The sequence below is a fragment of the Microcaecilia unicolor genome, chromosome 7, assembly GCF_901765095.1.
Source record: "Microcaecilia unicolor chromosome 7, aMicUni1.1, whole genome shotgun sequence".
NCBI classification, from domain to species: Eukaryota; Metazoa; Chordata; class Amphibia; order Gymnophiona; family Siphonopidae; genus Microcaecilia; species Microcaecilia unicolor.
Genome location: NC_044037.1, coordinates 28,657,104 through 28,673,907, shown reverse-complemented (window position 1 = coordinate 28,673,907; position 16,804 = coordinate 28,657,104). Strand labels below are relative to the sequence as shown.

The 16,804-nt window shown below is 41.8% G+C and overlaps 1 protein-coding gene across 1 annotated transcript; it reads left to right on the top strand.

Annotated features, from left to right (window-relative positions):
* The first annotated feature begins 1,613 nt into the window (after nt 1–1,613).
* On the top strand, nt 1,614–15,220 carry AKAP14 (A-kinase anchoring protein 14). The gene is made up of 6 exons (XM_030210168.1): nt 1,614–1,670; nt 11,005–11,119; nt 11,203–11,294; nt 12,621–12,800; nt 14,562–14,614; nt 15,111–15,220. The coding sequence occupies exons 1-6, from the start codon at nt 1,650–1,652 to the stop codon at nt 15,193–15,195; spliced, it is 546 nt and encodes a 181-aa protein (XP_030066028.1). The 5' UTR covers nt 1,614–1,649; the 3' UTR covers nt 15,196–15,220.
* The last annotated feature ends 1,584 nt before the right edge of the window (nt 15,221–16,804 follow it).

Here is a 16,804-nt window from a genome sequence, read left to right as displayed (position 1 = left end):
TGTTTTATATAATTCTCCTTAGTTGTATTTTGTTTGTTATAAAAATTAAATGAAATGTTGGAGCTTAAAAAAGAAATCAGGGCTACAGCTTCCAAAATGCAACAGGACCGTTTTGTCTGCAATCCAGAACTGGCCTAAAATCTCCCTCTTAGAACTGGGTAACTTGGCAGCTCTGCAGCAGGAGTTGAAGGGGGAAGGGGGGGAATTGAGATGAGAGCAGGGGTTCCCAACCCAGTCCTCAGGACACACCTTTCCGGTCAGTTTTTCAGGATATCCACAATGAATATGCATGAGATAGATTTGCATGCCCCACCTCCATGGTATATGAATTTAACTCATGCATATTCATTGTGGGTATCTTTTAACTTGATTGGCTAGTTGTGTCCCGAGGACTGGGTTGAGAACTCCTGGATAAGAGAATGCAGTTCTGCTGCACCACCACCTCCCAAATACTGCCCTAGGCAGATGCCTAGGCTGCTTGTTGGCAAGGTCAGCCCTATGTCCAGCACTTTCTGTTGTTAATGCATTTTAGTCATCATTCCCTTCTCTAGAATTCTAGAACTTCACATTTTGCTTCTAGAAGCCAAGAGAGCCAAAATGCAGATGTCTTGTACAAGTGTCTGTGCTGCAGCTAATCCCACTCTGCTCAACCTGTAAAATGTATCCAATATGAAATTAAATATTCTAGATTATTCCACAGGTGCCAGAAATACTAGAGGGCAAAGCTGAGAGCTTGTTTGTTTCTGCAATGTCCCAGTAACTGTTTGTGCTTCCTACTTGCTCACCCGGTTTAAATTCCACCCCAGAGTTTGGAGATCCCACCACACAGTAGCAGGCTAAGAAAACATGCCCCGTTGGAGCTGACTCTGTGGGTGCTTGAGCACCTCCAATATTGAGAAAATTGCTTGTATGTGTTCAGGGAAGGATTATTTCCATTAGGCTTCTTAGCACCCCCAATAATTCTGAAAAATTGGCCCCTATGACATATCCTGACTACAAATCGCTAGTAATAAGTAATACTTAGTTCAGTCTCAAACCTCGGCCTCAGGCTTGATTTCTCTCTATACTTCAGTTCTTTACTATGACAAACTAAGCATTTTTAAGAATAAACGAAATCATTTTCATGACCCAACCATGACCCTTGGCTCTGTTCTTGGATTTTTATTTATTTATTTTCTATTCGTACCCGACTTGGACTGACCACGTTAACCGAGCAAAAGACCTCTGAAAGAGAAACGGGCAGCGGGGCAGAGAATGAGGGAAACCGATCCGCATTTCAAAGGCTGTTTAAAATAGGTAAGAAGGTTTAAACAGACCCATCCGCTCTTGTAAAACAGAATTTTCCCCAGCCCTGGCTGCCAGGGCAGAGTAGAGAACAGCAGTGGACGTAACATTTCTTTTGCACGCTTTCTGCATAGTCCGTTCTAGTTTCCTGTTGCGCGTTTACTCTGTGCATCCCGCCCTTCCCACGGCCCTCCTGGCAGCTGCCTCTGCTACACAATGCAGTCCAGGCACAATTGTTTGCTGTTGGATAGTTGTCATGTCACCTTGGTTACTGCTGAATCCAAACATTTCTCCCTGAAACCTGCAAAATAAGGATTGGTGGTGAGACAGACCGAGGACGTACCAGCATTAGAACAGAATCCCAAATGCTCAGACATTCAGGACAGGTAGGTTAGGTAATTTCACTTTTGTAACTGATCTGCCATCGGTTAATGTTCCCAGCTTTGAGGATAGATTAGTTGAGCAGACCCTTTTCTAGAAAGCAGAAAAAATCATAAGAATAAATGTGCAGCCTAATATCTTAATTCTTGCAAGAACCGGGGTTTTCCGTGATAGTAAATGAATAGTGGGGAATGTTTCACAAGGCTGACGGGAAAAGCAGGGGCCTTCCAAGCAATGAGACTATCATGGAAAGGCTTTATTTGGCAGCTGCTGAGCAAGGGGAGGCCGTTCAATACCTGTAGGTGAAACTCCTACTAGGATTTCAGCGTTCCTATCAAATTTAATGTGTAAATCCCACTAGAGAGAACAGAGCACCCCTAATACACTACTGGGACAACAGGGCCCACTGCACATGAGATTGTGCTGAAAAAAGGGCTGGCAGAAAAGTTACCAGCAGCAACCCGGAAAAGAGGCAGAATCGCTACTACTGTTTCTTAAGTTCAACATTCTGTTTAAAGTTTCATATCTTATTAACACAAACACACAAGCAGGACGTTATATACAGGTGCATAGTTTCAAGACTATATAGCAAGCCCCCCTCCCCCAAAATTCATTATTTAAGAACATAAGACTTACCAAACTGGGTCAAACCAAAGGTCCATCAAGCCCGGTATCCTGTTTCCAACAGTGGCCGATCCAGGTTGCAGGTACTTGGCAGGATCCCCCAAAGTAGCTAGATGCCATGCTGTTTATTCCTCCCTGCCACCACCACCAACAACTTTGACCCCCCCCCCCTGCCGACGACTCTCTGAAACCCCCTTCCTGCCGCCAACCCTTCCCTGCCGCCGTCATTGCCTACTTTGCTGGCAGGGGACCCAATCCCCGCCAGCCGAGGTCCTGTTCTTCCGGCGCAAGGCTTCGTTCTGTTTCTGACATCCTGCACGTTGTACGTGCAGGACATCAGACTCAGAAACAGAACGAAGCCTTGCAGATCAGCCAGTACTACTTATCATTTCTATAGCGCTACAAGGCATACGCAGCGCTGTACACCATACACAAAAAGACAGTCCCTACTCAAAGAGCTTACAATCTAGATAAGACAGGCAGACAGACAGAACAATTAAGGGTAAGGGATAGAGGTGAGGATAAAAGGACAGGGCAAGTGAGCAGTAGTTAGGAGTCAAAGGCAGTGGTAAAGAGGTGGGCATCTCCTTGGGATCGTTGGATCTTTTGGTCTTGTCGTTTACAGAGACTTTCATTCTTACTGTTCAGAACAATCTGAACTCTGCTTTCATCTTTCCTAGGTGCTCACATTGCATGAAACCCTTTTCTGTGACTTTAGTGGAGGAGTAGCCTAGTGGTTAGTGCAGTGGACTTTGATCCTGGGGAACTCAGTTCAGTTCCTACTACAGCTCCTTGTGACTGTGGGCAAGTCACTTAACCCTCCATTGCTCCTGGTACAAAATAAAGTACCTGAACATATGTAAACCGCTTTGAATGTAGTTGCAAAAAAACTCAGAAAGGCGGTATATCAAGTCCCATTTCCCTTTCTCTATATGAGATTCTAATGGAATGTTGCTACTATTTGAGATTCTACATGGAATGTTGCTATTTCACTAGCAACATTCCATGTAGAAGCCTGCCCTTGCAGGACGTAAGACTCACAGAAACAGAAGCCTGCGTGGCTGCATTGCTGATCTGCAAGGGCAGGCTTCTAGGTGGAATGTTGCTAGTGGAGGAGTAGCCTAGTGGTTAGTGCAGTGGACTTTGATCCTGGGGAACTGAGTTCAATTCCCACTGCAGCTCCTTGTGACTCTGGGCAAGTCACTTAACCCTCCATTGCCCCTGGTACAAAATAAGTACCTGAATATATGTAAACCGCTTTGAATGTAGTTGCAAAAACCTCAGAAAGGTGGTATATCAAGTCCCCTTTCCCTTCCCTGTATTTAAACCCACATGAAGTCAAATTGTCTTCTTCCTGAAGCACAAGCCAAACTGGCTTGACACAATATTGGAACCCTAGGCAAGCATACATCTACCTATTCTAAATCTCCTGCTCCAGTCCACCCCACAGCAGTGGCATACCAAGGGGGGGGGGGCGGTGGGAGCGGTCTGCCCCGGGTGCACACCGCTGGGGGGTGCCGCGGTGCACGCCTGTGGGCTCCGACTTTGCTTGTTCGCTGCAGCTCCCTCTGCCCCAGAACAGGTTACTTCCTGTTCCGGGGCAGAGGGAGCTGCAGCGAACGAGCGAAGTTTGCGAAGTCGGAGCCCACAGGCGCACGCCACAGCACCCCTCCCCCAGCGGTGTGCACCCGGGGGGGGTGTCATTTTGCCGGGAGGGGGGAAGGTGTCATTTTGCAGGCGGGGGGGGGGGGCGCATCAGCGATCCGCCCCAGGTGCCATCCACGCTAGGAACGCCACTGCCCCACAGATCTTCATTCATGGCCTTCTTCCCATCAGAAGTAGCAGGGGAAATTGCAATCTAGCTGTAGGTGCACCAGCAGTGATATTTTTGAGTGAGCAAATACATTCTTTCATTGTAGTAACTTAATGCTTAGAGTTGGAGAGCAGCCAAGTTACCCAGTTCTAGGAGAGAGATTTACCCCATCCTTGTGCATCCATTTACCTCTACTCAGGAAACCTAGACTTCCCCATTTGATTGATTGATTTACTGCATACTTGTCCATTAGATTGTAAGCTCTTTTGAGCAGGGACTGTCCTTCTTTGTTAAAATTGTACAGTGCTGCATGACCCTAGTAGCGCTTTAGAAATGTTAAGTAGTAGTAGTAATAATAGGACATGGGACATAAAGCATGCATTCAGGGCTAGCTTCTACATATGGTGCCTAAACAATTGCCCCCCAAAAAATGGCCGCATAAGCAGTATTCTATCAAGGAAAGGGAATGGGACTTGATATACCGCCTGTCTGTGGTTTTTGCAACTACATTCAAAGCAGTTTACATAGTATATACAGGTACTTATGTGGAGAAGTGGCCTAGCGGTTAAAGCACTGGTCTTGCAATCCAGAGGTGGCCGGTTCAAATCCCACTGCTGCTCCTTGTGATCTTGGGCAAGTCACTTAACCTCCCATTGCCTCAGGTACAAACTCAGATTGAGCCCTCCTGGGACAGAGAAATATTCAATGTAACTGAATGTAACTCACCTTGAGCTACTACTGAAAAAGGTGTGAACAAAATCTAAATAAATAAGATTCTGGAATCTTTTTTTTTTTTTTTTTTCAAATTGTTTTTATTAACATTAATACAATACATGCTTTCAGTATGCGTGACATTGTACTTTCCTCTGTTACATTGAGAATCCATTACAAAGTATTCTTTCAGTGTATCTCTGTTTGCACTAATACAGCACAATTGCATCAACATTTTCCTTTTTTTTCTCCCCCCTTATTATTATTAATAATACCATTCTATTGTTCCTTATAAGGCTATTCACTCAGAAAGAAAAAGGATTCATACCGTGCACATACATCCATCTTATACCCATCCCTTACTTGTCCCCCTCTCATCCCCCCTCCCCCCTTGTGGTACCTGTGTGTAAGACATGTGTTTGAAAGGCTTTATTTCTAAAGAGTGACAAGATTCCATGCAGAATCTCAAAGAATAGCGACATTCCATGTAGAACCCAAAGAATAGCAAGATTCCAGAGTGGAGGAGTGGCCTAGTGGTTAGAGCACCGGTCTTGTAATCCAGAGGTGGCTGGTTCAAATCCCACTGCTGCTCCTTGCTGGGCAAGTCACTTAACCCTCCATTGCCTCAGGTAGAAACTCAGATTGTGAGCCCTCCTGGGACAGAGAAATATTCAATGTAACTCACCTTGAGTTACTACTCAGGTGTGAGCAAAATCTAAATAAATAAATACCTGGAGCAATGGAGGGGCTAAGTGACTTGCCCAGAGTCACACAAGGAGCTGCAGGGGGAATTGAACCCAGTTCCCCAGGACCAAAGTCTGCTGCATTAACCACTAGGCTACTCCTCCATTTGCGCCAACAAAATCATGATGCAAATTGCTCACGCTTAAATTTACATGCAGAATACTGTTATTCTGTAATTACATGTAGAACTCAAAACCATCACCCATGACCCACCCACCCATTTCAGTGCCCCCTTTTTTGGACTATGTGTAAATTTTAGGCATGGATCCCGCACCTAAAAGTATGTATGTTATTCCTAATTAGTGCCAATACTTGCTTGTGAAAAAGCCAATTATTGGCACTAATTGACTCACTGTTCAATTAAATTGCACGCGCAAATCTGGAATGTGCCTAAATTTGGCAACAAAAGTTTTGGTGACTTTTATAGAATCAGGGGGGTCAATGGGTAGAATCAGGGACTACAAATAGGGCAATGCTATATTTTTGGCTAAAAACTAATTTCTTTCAGAATTCATTCCATTAGTTAATATAACAATACCTAGTTGATAATCTTGTCTCTTTTCTGTATTGCAAATCTTGTACACTATTTGCAGTTCATTTGCGAATCTGTTACTCTCAGCCACTTCATCATACTACTTCAATATTGTTGAAATTCAAACTCTGTATTTTTAATCTAAACTGTAAGCCACATTGAACTCGAGCTTGTTTTGGGGATAATGTGGGGTATAAAATGTCGTAAATAAATAATTACAAAAAAAATAAGTTAAAAAACGGGACTGTCTAAAAAGTATCCCTTCTGGATCTGTGTAACTTGGCAGCTCTGGAGCAGTTGGCTGAGAACCAGAGAATTTGGGCAACTCATTTTCAACCTCCATTGGCTCTGGTAGGAACCAGAGATGCCATGGGTGAACTACCCAAAAGTGAGATTTAGGGGTGATATGTCTGGGAAATAAATTTACAACATGCTATGTTAAAAAAAAATCCATCACAAATGGAAGAAGCAAAAGAAAATTATATTTAGCTTTCTTTGGCGCTTCTGAAAGGAGGCAGCTTTAAAAGAACGATGTTTGATTTAGTTTATATTCCTGAAACATGGTTGTAAACAGAGGACATGCTCGTTCTTAACCAATTGCCTCCACAAGGTTATTTGGTAATTTCACAATCTCATGATAATAAGAGAGGGGGAGGAACAGTTGTTTTATTTAAGGATTTTTTTACACTTTTATAAAAATGTCTTTACCAAAGATAGAGGAGATTGAAATTCTGGTTTTGACTTCATCCGTTTTAAATGTTGTATTTATTATCTTATTGTGACCCTGGAATCTTACATAGAGATTTCTTTGGGTTAATTGAGATAATTGTAGATCTTAATGTGAACCCCATAAAGACTATTGTATTAGGGGATTTTAATATGCAGGGATATAAGAGGCATACCGATGGAGTGACTGAAGATTGTTTTTACAAGCTTTGTTGTTTTAGGTCAGCAACAAATTATCCAAGATACAATGCATGAAGACGGACATATTTTGGATTTGGTTTTTGTAGATAGGGGTTTATCATATGATTCTGTGAAAGTATTAGATATAATACCTATGCCTTGGGCAGATCATTGTTAGTCTCCTTTTCTTTTAAAGTGAATATTAAAATAATTAGCTATAAACTAACAAATCATATGAAAGATAAGTACATAAGTATTGCCGTACTGGGAAAGACCAAAGGTCCATCGAGCCCAGCATCCTGTTTCCAACAGTGGCCAATCCAGGTCACAAATACCTGGCAAGATCTCAAAAATATACAAAACATTTTATACTGCTTATCCCAGAAATAGTGAATTTTCCTCAAGTTCATTTAATAACAGTCTATGGACTTTTCCTTTAGGAAGCCGGCCAAACTTTTTTAAAACTCCGCTAAGCTAACCGCCTTTACCACATTCTATGGCAACAAATTCCAGAGTTTAATGACAGATGAGCCAATTACAACATTTCTAAATCAACTTTGAACCCTAAGCTTGCAGATACGGACTTATTAGGTGCTGAAAAGGTAGTAGCTTTATCAAATTCTGCTTCGTTAATTGCTTTGGATCAGATTGGCCCCCCTAAGAAAAAGCATTTTTGTAAAAGGAAATAGTCTGTGTCCTGGTTCACAGATGAACTGAGATCACTTAAAAGAGCCTTGTGATGTAGTGAGCAGGAATGGAGAAAATATCCATCCAGGGTTACCCTAAAAAATTTAAATTGATCTCTAAGGAATTCACAAATAATCCACTGGATAAATCCCCGTTAGCATTAGTGGATGGTCATTTAAAAAAAATAACATGGGAACACTTACCACCTCCTATTTAGGAGGTGCTAAGGGCTCCCCTGTTATGGATTTGCTTACCAATTAGTGCAGCAGTAATGTCAGTGCTCTGGCTCAGTGTTTCCCAACTCCAGTCCTGGAGTACCCTTTGCCAGTCAGGTTTTCAGGATATCCACAATGAAAAAAAAACACATTGTCTTATCCTCTCACCCCCATACAATAATTACAAGCCTACAACCCTAATCACTCCTGCTTATTCTCTCCCTATTTCTGATAGCCTTAAAATCTTAGGAGTTATTATTGATAGCCATCTTACACTAGGAGAGCCAAGTTAACACCATTATAAAGAAGATGTTTTATTCTATGTGGAAACTTAAACGTATAAGACCTTACTTTCCGAGGGAAATATTCCGTAACTTGAAACAATCAATGGTTTTAAGCCAAACAGATTATTGCAATGGAATACATGCAGGTTGTAAAGTACAGCTTATGAAAAAAAACTCCAGACAGCCCAAAACACAGCTGCCAGACTGATATTCAACAAAAAAAGATTTGATAGCGCTAAACCTCTTCGATTGAAACTACACTGGCTCCCTATCAAGGACAGCATTACCTTCAAAATTTGCTCTCTGGTCCACAAGATAATCTACGGTGATGCCCCAGGAGATATGATTGATTTAATAGATCTTCCAGTCAAAAACAGAATCAGTTCATCACGTACTTATCTGAACCTTCACTATCCAAGCTGCATTGGTCTCAGCTACAAATCAACCTATGCATCCAATTTTTCTTACTTAAGTACGCAAATGTGGAATGCGTTACCAAAGAGTGTGAAAACGATACACGACCATCAAAACTTCAGGCGATCTTTAAAGACCTATCTGTTTTACAAGGCCTACCCTACTGATTCTACTTAAATGCCTCAAGTCTACAATGCATCTATACATACACTGCAACGGACATTTTTATTCATTTCCTTGTCCCTTATTGTACCCATTTACCCCTACCTTACCTGACCCTTTTTCTAATTGTATTTGTTTAATACCTACTGTACTTGGCTTCACCATTACGGTATTTTGTAAGCCACATTGAGCCTGCTAATATGTGTGAAAATGTGGGATACAAATGCTACAAATAAATATACATGAAAAAGATTCGCATTTAATGGCAAAACGTATGCAGAACACTTTATACGTCCTGTGTTAGGTTACTTTTTGCTGCATTAAGTGTGTGTTAATGCTTAATACAGCTTAGTAAAAAGGCCCCTGTGTGATTAGTTGCTGTACGAGATAAACAACTGTATTTTGTATAACAATACTACTTTTCACTTTGAACAGCTGATTTATATGCTTCTAGTGGGCTCCTGTGTTGCCATGAACTCATATGGAATCGGATTATATGACTGTTTTCAGCACTACTACTACTATTTAACATTTTTAAAGCGCTACTAGGGTTACGCAGCGCTGTACAATTAACTTATACTCACCAGAGGTACCCAGTGAAGGCTGTTTGATATGGAGGGGCATTTTTGATATGATGTCTAATTCTGATTTTGGATGTTTTGCTGCAAATGTCCAAAAATCAAGAGGCAAACGTAGTGATTTTCAAACCAGAAAAATGCCTTTGTGTAAAAAAAAAATAGGCCATTTGCTAGATGTTTCGATGCTCAGTGTGTCTACCTTTTTGGACTATTTTGGAGGGGAAAAATAAGTCCAAGGGAAGAAGCACACAACAACAAGCCATTGAGATGTATGGGGGGGGGGGGGGGGGGGAAGGGGGCAGCATTCTTAGTAGACTGGCCACACAGACATCCCTAGGGGGCATTGCAGTGGACTTCACATAAAAGGTCCCAGGAACACATCTCATCGTTACCCCCTTATATTGTACGATGAACCCTCCAAAACCAACCAAAAACCTACTGTACACCACAACAAATAGCCCTTATGGCTGCAGGTATTGCCTATATGTGAGTACGGTAGGTTTTGGGGGGGCTGACACCATAGGAGCCAACTTTTCAAAATTATTAGGGGTGCTAAACACAATGAAAATAATCCCTCCCTGGACACATACAAGGAACTTTCTTAATATTGGGGGTGCTCAAGCACCCACAGAGTTGGCTCCAATGGCTGACACTTCCCACCACAAGTGTAACAGTTAGAGTGGATTATGGGCCTGGGTTCCCTTCTCTACAGTGCACTGCACTGACCACTAGGCTATTGCTGCTCTAATATGACTGGCCATAACATCTGAAGCTGTCATAAAGGCTGGTATATACTATTTCATTTACATCTTTGGGGAGTGGGAAGGGTCAGTGAACACTGAGGGAGTAAGGGGGGGGGGGTCATGCCTTAATCCCTTCAGTGGTCATTTAGGGCACCTTTTGTGACTAATTCTAGGCCAAAACATCTAACTTATAGCCCTAAATGTTTTTGCTTTGTTTCATTACAGCAGAAAAACATCCAAGTTTTGAGAATACCCAAATCCTGCCCCCAGCACACACCCCCCTTGTGATTTGGATGCACTGCATACCAACATGCTTAGAAAACAGTCTTACAATGGGTTTAAAAAATAGCAATTTGGACATTTTAGCAAACAAAAACCCACATCCATCCACTTTTTGGACATGTTTAGGTTTCGAAAATAAGCCCTTTAATTGCTTATAGCTCTTAAGCCGTATTGTCATTTATGTTGAAGGTTCAAAGGGCTGTGGTTTAAAAACAGTGGTCCCTACTCGGAGGGCTCATCTGATATTTTCAAAAACGTTCGATTTCAGCTTTGTTTTAATTCCCACATTGTAACACTGCTCCTGTTGGCACATTTATTAAAAAAACAAAAGTTAAAAAAAATGTGGTTATCTATTTCACTGTTTAGATTTCTGGGATTTTACTTGGACTTTGTAAAGCATACTAGGTCTAAGACTAAGTTTAGAATTCTAAAAATGGAGAGAATACATAAGCACGTAAGTAATGCCACACTGGGAAAAGACCAAGGGTCCATCGAGCCCAGCATCCTGTCCACGACAGTGGCCAATCCAGCCCAAGGACACCTGGCGAGCTTCCCTAACGTACGAACATTCTATACATGTTATTACCGGAATTGTGGATAAACTATTCTGTTTTCACAAATGGGTGATTTTTTTTCTTTTAAAGCGGAGCGTACCATCTGAAGATGACTGTGACACTGAAGCAGTTGAGAAAATTGCAGCTAATATTGTTCAACTTGCAATTACACGATCCGTTCACAACATAGAGAGCTCTCTAAAAGGTAAGGAAAGTATGTTACCCAGATCAAATAATTTTGAAGATCGAAAAAGTGCTATCTGGATTAATAATTGTATTGTTTTTCAGTGCAGAGCTACTATATCAAGAATATTGAATGGATGGCATGCGAAGACTTTACTGTGGAACGAGGATTACAGCAGCTTGAAGAATACGTTTCTGTGAGCAAGACATAGCAGCCAGTAAACTCCATTGAACTGCTTCTTTTAAAACACCCACAAGTTGAATATTTGTATTTGTATTGTCCATGGGTCTCAGCTTCCTGTTTGAACTTGCACACAGCCCTTGCATAGCTTTTAAACCCAGAATACTCACAGATGTTTGAATATAAGAACATCAGCATTGCCATACTGGGACAGATTAAAGGTCCATCAAGCCCAGTATCCTGTTTCCATTTGAGGCCAAGCCAGGTCAAAGCACATGGCAAGAGCCCAAAAAAGCTTAAACAGATTTTATACTTCTTATAATAGAAATATGCGGTGGATTGTCCCATGTTAATAATGGCTTATAGACTTTTCTTTTTAGAGAATTATCCAAAAAAAAATTTAACCCCGCTAAGCTAACTGATTTTACCACATTTCTAATAATTCCTAACATTCTACTTGCTTTCTTAGCTGCCACTGCACAGTGATCAGAGGGTTTCAACGTAATAAAGCTACAGTGGGACTTGAACCAGCAACCTCTAGTTCTCCGAGGTGGCTGCCAGCAGGGTCAGCAGGAATTAGCAAAACGATTTTATTCTAAGCCATATTATTTTTCTCTTGTACATAAGGGGGGAGGGGGGAGTGTTGGCAAAAGCAAACAGAAATCAAAAACATATACAATGAAGGCAGCACCGATGTGAAGTGGAACACAAAAGTAACAAAACAGGTGCTCATAACACTAAGAAAGAGTACAGGCCAAGTTCCGTCAGGGGAAGGAAAAAAAAAAAGGCCTTCATCAGATCTGGAAGCTTAAAACATTTTACCCAGCTACTATTTCAATCTGCTCCCTGGAGATTTTCAGCAGGACCTTAGCCTCTCGTTTTTAAGGAGGATATTGCAGGACATCTGTAATTCATGCATTAAAAAAATTCCTTGGAAATATTAAGTACGGGCATAAATCTTTGAAAGAAAAAAATATGACAATGTACTTTCATGATAGGCCTACTTATGTCTTCAGATTTCAACCCCGCTGTGTCATAACCAAGACGTGTATTTCTACATATGCAACCACAAGGGAAATCTTTAGTACTAAAACCACAGTCCTTTACCCAGCTGTTTTATTGGACAGACCCCAACCACACCAGGCTGCAGCTTCTTTCCACTCAAGCTGTTAAGGCGATCACGTACAGGACTGTGTAGTTAGTTACTACTAAAATGTTTCCCTTACCATCGCTTGAGATTCAATATGCATTCAGAACCTCACCCTTTTCTTTTATGGGGTGCCACAATGATAGCCATGCATGGAACTTCCTGTTGCATTTATGGTGTCTGTTCTTTATACAGACCTGGGAGATCCATGACAGCTGGCTTCACTGCACTGATTTTCTGCACGAAGAGGACCAGAAGTATTGTAAAAGGTATCATTATAGGATGAAGTGGAGCATCCCAACACGCAGGAAACCCATTCCACGAGCAACAGCATCTGTTTATTTCATTATACAACTCTCCAAAATCAAACCTCTTGTAAGTACTACTACTTAACATTTCTAAAGCGCTACTAGGGTTATGCAGTGCTGTACAATTTAACAAAGAAGGACGGGCCCTGCTCAAAGGAGCTTATAATCTAAAGGACAACATGTGCAGACAGTCCAGATTTCCTGGATAGAGGTGAAATGATTAAGATCCTAAAACATTAAGCTGGCCTTCCCCTTTCCCCACTGTAGTGGCCAGTATAGTGGTGAAGGATGCAAGATCACTACACCTGAATGACAGTGTCAATGAGTGTTACATTGGGTCTGCTACTTCTTTATAACTGTCCCTATGTATTTTCCACGTTAGAATTGCTAGCCACGAGCTTGTCAAAATGTACTCTGCATTATGAAAGCTTTAAGAGAAAATGCAAAGGCATACCTTATTGTATAAAAACAAGGAATGTAACAATAGAATATGGCAAATTAAGGACTGAAATGCCCAGCAGTTCCTGCTAGATAGAGCAAGTGCCAAGCAGAGGCACTTCCTGCTTAAATAAACTTCCATAGTCACTTCAGATGGGAGGCTGATGAGGAATGGATAATGGATACACACTTGCAGTGCAGAGAGTTGCTGGATCATACCTGGTCTGCAGATTTGAACCTTTTTGAATTGCAGTATAGGCAGGCATAAGCCACATATCTGTTCTGTAGGGAAGCTACCTAAAGCATGGTATGTTATTGCCCATTTTGTATACCTTGAAACCTCTGAATTCTAGTCATACAGGGCTTGGCATAGATTAGTGGGGGGCGGGCGTGCAGACAGAAGGGGTATGTTTATAACTGCCATAACACACACACTTGTATAAATACACACCACACTCTTACTGCCTCTCCATGTTCAACATCTGCATGCTCCCCATTATCAATTCCAAGTTTGACCCTATCAGCCTCTAACCCCATCTGCTCCTTGTAGCTGCCATCACCTCCTTCTCTAGACAGCCCATGACTTTCACATCCTGATGTATAGGTAGTGGGGGGGATGGGGAGTTGTAAACAAGTGTTTTCCATCTGAAAGATTTTGAGGAAGGGGGTTAGTTCTGGGTTACTTGTAAGCTGTGCCCTCACGTATAGGACCCAAATAAGAATTAGCTCTTGAGAGCATTGGTACTAGGATCAAAACTGAACCTCCAGTATACTACTACTACTACTATTTAGTATTTCTATAGCGCTACAAGGCGTACGCAGCGCTGCACAAACATAGAAGAAAGACAGTCCCTGCTCAAAGAGCTTACAATCTAATAGACAAAAAATAAAGTAAGCAAATCAAATCAATTAATGTGTACAGGAAGGAGGAGAGGAGGGTAGGTGGAGGCGAGTGGTTACAAGTGGTTACGAGTCAAAAGCAATGTTAAAGAGGTGGGCTTTCAGTCTAGATTTAAAGGTGGCCAAGGATGGGGCAAGACGTAGGGGCTCAGGAAGTTTATTCTAGGCGTAGGGTGCGGCGAGACAGAAGGCGCGAAGTCTGGAGTTGGCAGTAGTGGAGAAGGGAACAGATAAGAAGGATTTATCCATGGAGCGGAGTGCACAGGAAGAGGTGTAGGGAAGGACGAGTGTGGAAAGATACTGGGGAGCAGCAGAGTGAGTACATTTATAGGTTAGTAGAAGAAGTTTGAACAGGATGCGAAAACGGATAGGGAGCCAGTGAAGCGACTTGACATGTACTACCTAAGCAGGAAGCCATGTTTGAACCTTTGCATTTCTTGCAATACATTCCAAATCTGCCAAGCTATCACTTGTTTCTCATCTCTCCTAGACATTACCCATTGAAGTATTATTTATACTGGAATCAAACAGGATGGAACACAGGTAAGTTTTCTCTATCGCAGTGTACCTCTGTTCAGCAAATCTGTTAGAGCCTAAGTCCCACGTGCAGCTGACCCAGAAATTTCACTGTGAAAACAGACGTAGTAAGACATACTGAAACATAAAGACATGGCAAGCTGGGACAAAAATCTGGTCCATTAACAGTGACCAGGTTCTACAAAGTTCCCTAAAATTCCAAATAGGAAAGCTCATTCTACGCTGCTCACTTCCAGGAGCAGGAGGTGGACACATGGAAAGCTTTCCTGGTAAATAATGATTGCTAGATCTGCTCTCTAAAAAAAAAAAGTTTTGATCAGGTTTTAAACTGGGCTAAATTACTAGCCTTGGCCCCGTATGTGTTATTCCTTTCCTTTAGAACTGATAACTCAAGCAACAAGCCACAAGGTCAGGTGATCTCTTATCACATGAGCTGCTTGGCAGGGAAGGCTTGTCTTTGTATTGGTTTAAGTTTTAAAATATGCTCTCTGTTAATTTATAGACCTGGAAAGACAAGATTTCGAGAAAAGTGGCTAAAAGACATAATTGAAAGCAAAATCCTCCTGATGAAGAACATCACCTTTTAAGTCTGGTTTCTTTTTTATTCAAGGCAAATGGGCAAACACAACTGGAAAACAATTCTTGGAGTAACATTCTGTCTGGTTCAATAGTATATGCTAAACATTTTGCAGAAGCATGCCAAGCACAGACAAACAAACAACAATAAAAAGCCAATCGTCAAATACATCCAAAACTCAGGTGGAAGAGTTCTCTTAATCTGCAGTTGTCGGTCCCATCGCCCCTGTGACTCTCAGCACTAATGCCTGGTGACACATTTCAGTTTCAGAGTACTGACTGGAACAGAGATAGCAGTGGAATGCACCAACTGAAAGATTCACATTGCACAAACTATTTCTTTTGCTCCAGGAGCAAAGGGTGAACCCTGCCTACGCAAATTAAAAAGTGCAGTATACACCATCCAAACAGAGCAGGTTAGGTTCTGACAGGCACACAAACTCGGAACCAGCAGCACTTCAAAATGGCTTTGCATCTCTTTATCGTATGTGAAAAATAAAAGTAGCAGTATTTTGTGAAACTGTTTATCTTTGCTGTGTAAGGCATTTGACTGGCATGCTAACTTTCCTCAGCGCTGTACTGTTCCAGCTTCCCACAAGTTCAGGGATTGAGGTTAAGTTTTTCTTATACACATCCTTTTTACAAAAGCTGCAGGAATCCTGTTCAGAAGGAAGGGATCCTCAGAAGCTTAGCTGAGATTGGGTGGCAGAGCTGGTGGGGGCTGGTGGTTGGGAGGCGGGGCTAGTGCTGGGCAAGACTTCTACGGGCTGTGCCCTGAAAATGGCAGATACAAATCAAGGTAAGGTATACACAAAAAGTAGCACATATGAGTTTATCTTGTTGGGCAGACAGGATGGGACCGTGCAGGTCTTTTTCTGTCGTCATTTACTATGTTACATTGTTTTTGGGCTGTGTTGGAGGAGGCACAGAGAAGGCCTCCAGTATTCAATGTACAGAATTAATTTTTTCATTTTTAGACAGGGAGAAATTAAGATTTCTCCCCTTCTGATCATAAGAACAGTTATTGCTGGAAGCAATTCACTCTACCCCCCCCCTCTTGTCCAGGCAGGTAATTGTAAACCTGTCTGCCCACGATCTCTCCCATAAGTGTGGACAGGCCTCAGGGAATTTGGGCGACAGAGTTCTTTTTTCCATGTTTTTGTAGAGGGCCACTTCAACGCAAGAGAGAATGACTTTTCTGTAACCGTGAGAGAAATAACACTTGCAGAGACTTCTTTTTCTGTCTAGAACAATACATCAAATACTGTATCTCACAAAGGGGAGGCAATAGATCTCCCTTTGAGAAACAGACCTCTGGAGCCAGGTAGCAATAGCTTTTATTATGTATCTTCTTGAACACAAGAGAATCTATGTTCTGACATGTCTCCAAAACACAAGATCTGAGCTGTCAGGAGAGAAATGTAACACCAGCAGTTAAACTCTTGTCTCCTCTCTTTAGAATAAGGATAAGAAAAATACTGAGACAAAAGACCAAAAGTTCTGACAAATATATTCTTTTGTGGGGAAAACTGTAAATAGAAGAAAGATAATGATCCAAAACATTTTGTCACTTTTTGACAACAAATGCATCTTCTAAGGAAATGCAAACATATGCTATGT

Excerpts from the sequence above, each read along its gene's own strand:
- AKAP14 (XM_030210168.1), top strand. The coding sequence starts at position 1,650 with ATGCTCAGACATTCAGGACAG. Across the intron at positions 1,671-11,004 it reads TGCTCAGACATTCAGGACAG|CGGAGCGTACCATCTGAAGA; the intron begins GTAGGTTAGGTA and ends TTTCTTTTAAAG. Across the intron at positions 14,615-15,110 it reads TCAAACAGGATGGAACACAG|ACCTGGAAAGACAAGATTTC; the intron begins GTAAGTTTTCTC and ends GTTAATTTATAG.